At 40.0% G+C, this 9,366-nt stretch overlaps 1 protein-coding gene across 1 annotated transcript in view; it reads right to left on the bottom strand.

The window, feature by feature from the left end:
* The window catches only part of LOC122790648 (collagen alpha-1(I) chain-like), an 882,142-nt gene that overhangs the window by 127,478 nt on the left and 745,298 nt on the right, over positions 1–9,366 (bottom strand). Inside the window, exon 23 of the mRNA XM_044058172.1 lies at positions 3,809–3,862. Coding sequence (XP_043914107.1) covers positions 3,809–3,862 — 54 coding nt within the window. The remainder of the gene's footprint in view (positions 1–3,808; positions 3,863–9,366) is intronic.

The following is a 9,366-nucleotide window of genomic DNA, read 5'->3' as shown; positions in this document are numbered from 1 at the left end:
GATTTTTCCAGATTTCTTGTGCTGCAAAGTTCAGAGATGCAGCTGAGTGTCAAGTAGATTTTACAAGAAGCTGAGAGCTGCAGGGGGACAAAAGTTTAGTGCTGCTTATGCCGAGTCTGCTTGCATTGTTAATAGCACAATAGGTAGTGTACTTGCTTTTGATGCACAATGCTGTGGGTTCTACTTCCACGTTAGGTAGATGCATTGCTGATACTGCACTGTATTGTAAAGGGGGTGGATGCTGCAGTCCTTTTTGGTGAAGATACCTAGTAACTACGAACCTGTTATCAGTTTGCCATCCATTCCCTATTGCAATATTACTAGCTTATCGTTTTTTTTAATGCAACTTATGCAATTTATTTCTCAAGGACAACAGGCACTTTATTTGTAGATGAAACAATGAAATATAAAGTTGTTTGCTAGCAGCAACCTCTTCATTAGTTACAGATTTCTTTAATGTGGAATTATTTAGATGACTTTTACTTATCCAGAGATTGTGCATATTTATTGATACTGGTGGACTGTAGAAGTTTGAGTAGACTTTTATGATAGAAATATTCTGAATTGGGCAGTTTTGTTGTTACTGGTGCATGCATTTTGTTTCATTGTTTACTGGAAAAATGTTCTGAAATGGGCAATTTTGTCATTATTGGTGCATGCATTTTGTTTCATGGTTTACTGGAAAAATGTTCAAAACAAATTTAAAACGCCCGGTAACAACTGTACTGTATTGTACAAGGAATATAATTTAATACAGTCAGGAAGGTGTATCAAAGACCACGTGTATGATTCGTGTGCAAGGGGCCTATGATTTGAAAACCGCCCAAAGTTAATCTTTATCTGCCAGTGGCGACATGTATTTTCTTTGAATGTGGGTTTCAATGCTGTTTCAATTAATGTGAGTTTCAACGGCAGAGAAGTTTTACTGCTAAGTCTGTTTTCATTGTGAGATTGCATTGCTTTATTTAGCAGATGCCTATTAGTGTTTGTGCTGTAAAATGCAAAATAAAACTTTCAAATGAAGTCCAAATCATCGTAAAAGTAAAGCAGTATGCACATTAGTGTTTATGGTAAATGGGTTGAAATAGCCAAGTAATGGTTCATTTGAATGGCTGTAGGGGGAGGCTCCATTCAACGATGATTTTGTGAGGAGGAAGGGTGGCAAAATCAGACAGCCCTGGCTGAGCTATACCTCTCAACTGTCCAGATTTACACAGAATGAATAGATTTTTGCTTCTAATTTTTGGTTTGTTCCTCATAAAATGTGTGGTTTTCTGGCAAATAATTTAGAAATTAAGTCACTAAATAATAACTGACACTGAGTTTCAGACTTCATAACCTTCAGAAAAAAGCATGCTAAAGCAAGACCTGTTATTCTATCAATTGTCTCCATTTATACAACAATTTATAGCACTGTTTTTATGTTCCCCCAGTATATTTGGCCTTGTCCAGATTTCCTGCATTAACAGGTTGAGAGGTACGTGCAAATAAATTGCTTTATAGAACTAGGCATATCCAAACCTCTCAACTGTCCCCAATTTTGACTCAAAATGTTGCTCTTACCCTAATAATCCCGCCACAAAATGGCAATTTTGGAAGAAAACGTGGAGGGCTTACAATTAAGAAATAACTAATAATCATAGTTATAGATACTTTTATTTTTGCATCACATTTTTGGTCCATTTGTCATAAGAATTTTTTTTGACAAATTAGTGGCAAATCATTAAAGACTGAAGTTAGAAATAATGATAGACATTTGAGTTTCAGATTTCGTACCTTTCAGAAAATTCATACTAATGCAAGACTTACTATTCTATTATCTTTCTAAGTTTATAAGAACAATATTTAAAATTTGTCCTTATTTTTGGGCCTTTGTCCCACTTCTATGTATGGCTCTGTCCATATTTCTTGTTCTGAGGTTGAGAGGTATGACAAATGTGTCAGGGCCATCACAGTCAACCATAGAAATTTCAAATTGTGACATACTTGTTGCACCCCACTCTCCCATGTGTCCAAGCAAGGCAAGGAGCAGTTATGCAGGGTAAATGTGCAGAGTATCTCCCCATCCAAGGTAGACACAAGTGCTACTTTTATTCTGTCCTTGATTTTGCAGAATGTTCTGGTTTCTGTGATATTTTTATACTGTTGATTTATGCTTATTATTACTTAGAAAGTGCCTGTTGCTCTGTGTTTAAGTAGCAATGCTTTAAGACCATCAGGTAAGCTTGTCTGAGATTGTAAGACGCAAGTAAGCTTTAATAAGCATACTGTTAAATAACTGCCAACACTGAAAGCCTTTCTGTTGTTGCCATGCAGAGAATACTTACATAACTAGATAATGTATAAGCCTTGGGTATTGAAATTCATATGACAGTAGTTGTAATAAAGGACAAGATTACATTATTTTAAGAAGCTCATTACATTTGTTGGAGACTTGCAGTCATCTTTGCAGGCTTTACCTGTAAACCAAACAGAATGCCAATCTATCATGTGTGATCCATTACCTGTACAGTAATCCTTTAAGCAATGTATCTTGAGCTTGTTTCTTGTTTGCTTTTCATTTTTTACTTTGACCATGTTTTCCCCATGAAACAAGTAGATAGATGTCAGGCAGCAAGTCTTTTTTGGATAAGAAACATTTTTACAAGTGGGGGTATCACAGAGATTGCTACTTTCAGCATGTTACTTGGTACTTTAATAAAGCTGAATATAAATTATAATTAGAACTGCAGTGCAAGGAGAAGTGGCTTGAGTTGAGTGCTGCTTGTTTTTCTTATACTTGATTTTGACTGGCATTCCAGTAATGTATTTAAAAAGTAATTTATTTTTTCATGCTTCACAACATTTTTGTTTCCATCTAGATAGTAATTAAGCTGTCATGCAGCCAATGCATTGAAATAGTTTTTTTTCTTCTACACTTCATTTTGTCTTGATTGGACTCTCATAATGATGGTTTGGCACCCAGGGCAGCGTATTTAATTATTACACTTTTTGTGGTTTTGAGCATAGCTCCTCCACTTTCTAGTTGGCCACACCCCTTCCCATTGACCCCACCCATTCAGCTGTCTCCTGCAGCCCCCCTTTGATTTGAAGTCACCAGCCGCCACTGGGTGTAGATAAACTAGGATGGGGGTACCGGGTAGTGCGGATGCTGTGGAGCCCTTTTGCCTAGGGCACTAGTTGACCTAAGGCCACTCCTGTGCAGTAGAATTTAAAAGCAGTGAAACTGAATTTCATTCTATTTTTTTTTTGTCTTTGTACACGGGTATTAAAACCTCCATTCCCCATAGAATTTGCTGAAATTTCTGATTAGTGGTATGGAAAAGAGAGAGATAAGGTGGGTGATAGTTCCCACTGAAATCTGTGGAACTGTATCACAGAAATAAATTTGCACTGCTTAACTTATAGAACTGGTGAAAATCTACATCTATATGCCCCCATTGGAATCATATTTCTTAAACTAGCAATTGTGTTCTTTATAAATGGTATACAGAAGGAAAAAACTAGCTATATAATGCTCAACAGTAGTCATGGCATGGACCCCAGCTACAGTTTGTTCCAGTATGGTCTCAGTACATCCATCCCAACAATCTAATAATATGAAATGCAATGCAGTTAACTTGGTCCAGAAGTATGTCCCCATTTTTAGTTCTCCTACTGGGCTCTACAACTGTTTAATAATTCAGAGTTAACATTATGCATACTAGATGTAAATGTCAAATGATAATTCATATAGGAGATTTTGAATACATCAGGGAAATATTTGTTAAAAATATTAAGCATGTCCACTTGCACCAATCAAACTTACATAAGGTCCTTGGGGACCAGGAAGCCCTTCTGGTCCAACAGTGCCTGAGGAACCCTGCAAAAAAAAAAAAAAAAATGAAATACTTAAATATATCACATATAATTAACCATGTCCGAAACAAAAAGTGTAGATCTTTAGACAAGGTAATGAAATAACTTTTACTATAATAAACAGATCAAATTAGGCATTCTAAATATGTGTCTCAGTAGCTCTTTTGAAATTGAAGGACTAAAAAGTGTAGCTACGAAAAACAAATGGAAACAATGGCAGTAAATTTAATTTAGTTCTGTAACTTTCCTGTGTGTCATAAGTTAACAAATGCAGGAACTATGATCTGCAAAAGTACTGTGATCCTTTGTTGAACGTAATGTCTGCCACTGTTCCACAAAATATAAAAAAAACTTAAAAACTTTCAGAACTACAGGAGTTGGAGTGAGAGAATAGCAGGAATTTAAACAAACACACACACACACACACACACACACACACACACACACACACACACACACACACACACACACACACACACACACACACACACATTCCAAAATGATTTTTGTTTATATGACCTGTCTAATTTAGTGTTTTCCTTTAGTCTGAGTTGTGGTAAATGGCTATCTTTTGAGTAAAAAAGGGAATGCATAGTCATTCGAAATACAGAATTACAACTCTCCTAAGTCAAAGCATACAAATTCCCTGGGTGTGGTATGAAATATAACAGCCCTCACCTCTGAAATGTGAATACATTAGGTAATAAAAAACAATTAAGGGGGTGCAGTGGCAAAGCTCCCTGCATGGGAATTTTGGGAATCATTCTGAAAAAGTTTGTAATGAATAGCTCACAACTATGCAGCTTAGTTTTGCAGGCTGGGAATGTCCATGCCAATCAACTACAAAACAAACAACTAAAGCTTTTTTTATTTCTTTAATGAAAAAAGATGTCACTGTCAGAAATAAAGCCTCTGCATGTCAGTCCATAAAAATCCAAACAAAAATCCATGAATACAGCAGCATGGCTTTAGCTAGATAAAACTTTAATATAGACAAAGAACACACAGAGAAAAAACAAAGTAGGTCAGTAAGTGGTTTCACATGGATCCACCATGCTTCCTCAGACTGTCATAAAGTACAGTTTTGTACCTACCATAAATGTAGATGTTCGAGGATTCCCTTGCTGCAGTCCTGACTATTGGGTATAGTCCGCGTCCCAGTCGGCCCGAATACCAGAGGGTCATGGCGCTTAGACTGACGGCCAGCACGCCAGGGTACTAATGCGCATGACCGACGCCATTTCCTCAGTCTTTCTTGCCCCAGATGTCAGAAGACCCAAAAGACAAGTCCCAAAACAACCTGCACCAATAAACATGTACAATATATACAGTAATATATATACAAAAATATAAGCATGTAAAGGCACCTACACAACCACCCTGAAACACAGAGAATCCTCGAACATCTACATTTATGGTAGGTACAAAACTGTACTATGTTCTTCGCCTTCCCTTGCTGCAGTCCTGACTATTGGGTAGAATCCCAAAGCAGAGGTAAGGAGGCTGGCAAATTATAAAGTAGCAGGAGCTGACAACATGCCTTGTAAAACAGCTGTGGCAAAACCAGCTCTAGACTTAGAGTATATAGGCAGGTGATAATGCCTAGAGAAAGTATGCACTGAACTCCAAGTAGCTGCTTCCAGAATATCCTTAGTTGCCACCCCTTAGAAATGCTGTTGAAGTGGCAGTAGCCCTAGTGGAATGAGGCCTAATCCCAGCTGGAACCTCTTTGCCATGATGGGAATAACAAAATGCAATGCAAAAGCCAATCCACCTAGAAATAGTTTGTTTTGACACAGGTTTGCCCTGTGAACTTAAAGCAAAAGAAACAAGTAACTGCTGAGACTGCCTAAAATCCTTAGTCCTGCTCAAATAATAACGATTGCCTGTGTACATCTAAAGTGTGCAAAATCTTTTCCCTTTATTTTGAGGATCTGCAAAAACGTAGGCAAATGAATAGTTTGGTTTAAAGCCACACTAGAAACCACCTTAGGCATAAAGGAAGGATTAGTACGTAATGATACCCTGTCCTTATGGAAAATCAAAAGGGCTCTACTGCCATGAGGGCCTGCAACTCAGACACCCTTCTTGCAGAAGTAATAGCCAACAGAAAAGCCGTCTTCCATGACAAATATTTCAATTCAGCAGTAGCTGCCGGCTCAAAAGGTTGTAGAGTAAGTTTTCCAACACAAAATTGAGATCCCAAGCAGGAGTAGGAGCTCTACGGGGTCTTATATTCTTTGCCCCTCTAAGAAACTGCTTGAACAAAGGATGCGAAAACAAAGGTGGGTCACAATCATAGTGAGCTGAAATTGCTGCAGCATGAATCTTTATGGAAGAGAAAGACAAACCTCTGTCCAATAACTCAGTAAGATATTGAAGAGCCACACTCAAATTAGGCTCTGAAATCTCCAAATTCTTTGCTGTACACCAAAATAAAAATCTCTTCCATTTTTCCTAGTACTAGGCCTTCTAGCTTCCATAATCACATTTAAAACTTGTTGAGGAAGCTGAGACCTTCCATGTTTCAACACAGAATATGCCAAGCTGTGAGATGGAGAGATTGAAGCTTGACATTGAGCAGATGACCGTCCTTCTGAGATAACAGATGAGGAATCAGAGGTAAAGGCCATGGAGGCTTCTTTACAAGACTCCTTAGAAGTGGGTACCAGTGTTGCCGAGGCCAATCTGGAGCTATCAAAATCATCCTTGGCCTGTCCTGTCTGACCTTTAGTAATACCTTTGGAAGAAGAGGTAGAGGTGGAAAAGCATAGACATGAAGGTTTTTCCAACTGAAAGACAGAGCATCCACTTTCCAAGCTGTGTGATGAAACCCCTTTGTGCAATACTTTGGCAGCTGGTGGTTTAGTGGAGAAGCGAACAGATCTATGTCTGGAGTTCCCCATGACACTGTCAATTTCTGAAATACATGAAGATCCAGTTTCCACTCGTGGGATCCATGATTTGTCTGCTTAATACATCTGCTAGGGAGTTCTGTGCTCCTGGCAGAAACCTTGCCTGAAGAGTCAGTTGCAGGCTTAACGCAGTCTCCCATAAAATCATTGCTTGCCTGCATAGAGGATAAGAATGTGTTCCCCTTGCTTGTTGATGTACCACATGACAGTTGTGTTGTCTGTCAGAATCAACACCTGCCCTGGAAGAAGTAACTCCTTGAACGCCATCAATGCAAACTGGACTGCTAACATCTCCTTCATGTTGATATGTAGATGCTGTAGTCTGGCAGGCCACTTGTCTTGTATCCACTTTCCATTTAGATGAGCTCCCAAGCAGTGTCCGAGGCATCTGTCGTTAAAATCTGACTCTCTGGCCGGGTCACAGAGAGTCCCTTGTTTAGGTGACATTCCTGAGCCCACCACAAGAATTCCTTTTGAAGGCAAGGTATTATTTGAATGACAGTGTCCAAATCTTGGCAGTGCTGTGTCCATACATTTTGAGATACCATTGCAGCTTCCTCATATGCAGTTTGGCATTGGGAAGCACCAGAATACAAGATGCCATGAACCCTAATGCTTGAAGGACTGTCCTTGCAGTCAGCACGGACTGATGAGATAGTTGATGGAAGTAAAGTGACAGACTCTTTTGTTTGTCCAAAGGCCATCCGCTGTATTCAGTCTCACACCCAGAAAGCACATGTCTTGAGAGGGTACTAGACTGGACTTTATTTCGTTCACAGAATACCCTAGGCATCTTAGCACTGCTATGACATATTCCAGATGCTGTAGAAGGTGTTCTTTTCTTGAGCCAGAATCAGGCAGTCGTCCAAGTAAGGATAAATTTGAATGCCTTGAAGCCTGAAGTAAGCTATCACTGGAGCCAGAACCTTTGTGAATACTCTGGGCGAGTAGATAATAAAAAGGGCAATGCAGAGAACTGATAATGAAAATCTCCAGTTCGAAACCGCAGATACTTTCTGCAACTTAGCCTTATGGGCACATGAAGGTAAGCTTCCTTGAGATCCAAAGTTACCATCCAGTGATCCTTGCCCAGCAGAGGTAACAGTTGCTGTAACGCCAACATCTTGAACTTGGGAATGTCCAGATAAGTGTTGAGGATAGATAAATCAAAATTGGTCTCCACGTGTTCCCTTCTTTGGTACTAGGAACAGGCGAGAATAAAATTCTGACACAGGGACTGGCTGAATAGCCCCTATCTGGAGTAACTGAGAAACTTGCTTGAGAGCCTCTTTTCTTTGTGGAGGAGGAACATCTGGCATGCCTCTGAAAGGGGCATTGTGTGGAAATAAAATCTGTACCGTGATGAATGATATCCAGCACCCATCTGTCTTGAGTGATTAAATCCCAATTTTCTTTGAAAAGAGACAATCTTCCTCCCAAAGGAGCTGCCAGACGAGAGTCCACTGGCAGCAGAAAAGGCAGGTCATTGGTTATGCAAGGACTGACCCCTGCCCTCACCAGAAGTCTGAGCAGGTGAACTGTCTGATCTAGGCCTAAACGAACCTTGAGCCCTGCCCCTACCACGTCTAGATCTACCCCTAGACTGGGAACCATAAGCAGGATATGTCCACCCCTTAGCAGGCCAATTTCTACTAAACTTGGAGGCTGCACCTGCAAAAATCTTTAACAGTCTGCATAGACTTAGCTTTGTCCTCCATTTTCTTTAAAACTGCTTCCACAGGCGGTCCAAACAACACATCAGACTGTAAAGGAGCATCCAAAATCCTGGTCTTAACATGCTCAGCTAAATTCTGATCCTTCAACCATGCATGTCTAAGAACAGAACTAGTAGCAGCCACCCTCGAGGAGGCCTGAACAGCATCAAAACCACACTGCAAAGAATGCTTACCCACTTGTTCAGACACATGAACCAAATCCAGCAATTCTTTACACTCAATACCTTCCGCCAAAGCATCCACCTTAGATTTCAATTGTGAAAGGAGATAATTCTGATATTTCAGCATATGAAATTGACAATTCAACGCCTCATGGCTAGAGTGGAAGAAGTATATACTTTCTTACCCCACCTATCCAAAGCCCTTGCCTCTTTATCAGAGGGTACAGGATTTTTAACAACAGAAGCTTTAACACCTTTAGGCCCCTGAGAAACAGTTTCTGGGTCCGCCCTGGGACTCTTAAACAAATACTTATGAGCTTCGGGCACCCTATAATACCTATCAGGCTTAACAGGAGCAGGAGGCAAGGAATCAGGGTTCAGAGAAGCCTCTGCAAAAACATCCTCCACCACATTCAACACAGGAGGAATAGCTAAGGGCCTATGCTGAGGCAAAACAAGAATTGCCTTTTCTGGAGTCAGAGTAATCTTGGCCTTCCCATTTAAAGTGCTCCCTCATGGAGTGAAGAGTCTCTGAAAATGAAAAATCCTCAGGAGGAGAAGCTGAAGGAGTGGAATCATCCACATCAGAATCAGAATAAGCAGGAAACTCTTGCAAGTCTTCAACAGAAGACTCAGAAGCCTGTGAACACTGTTCAAAACTATCAAACTCCTGTTCCACCCTAGGCCTCTTGTCAG

The sequence above is a fragment of the Protopterus annectens genome, chromosome 16.part0 (genome assembly GCF_019279795.1).
Source record: "Protopterus annectens isolate FY-2018-M chromosome 16.part0, PAN1.0, whole genome shotgun sequence".
Classification (NCBI taxonomy): domain Eukaryota; kingdom Metazoa; phylum Chordata; order Ceratodontiformes; family Protopteridae; genus Protopterus; species Protopterus annectens.
The sequence above is the reverse complement of the archived record's forward strand: the minus strand, read 5'-3'. Positions and strand labels throughout refer to the sequence as shown.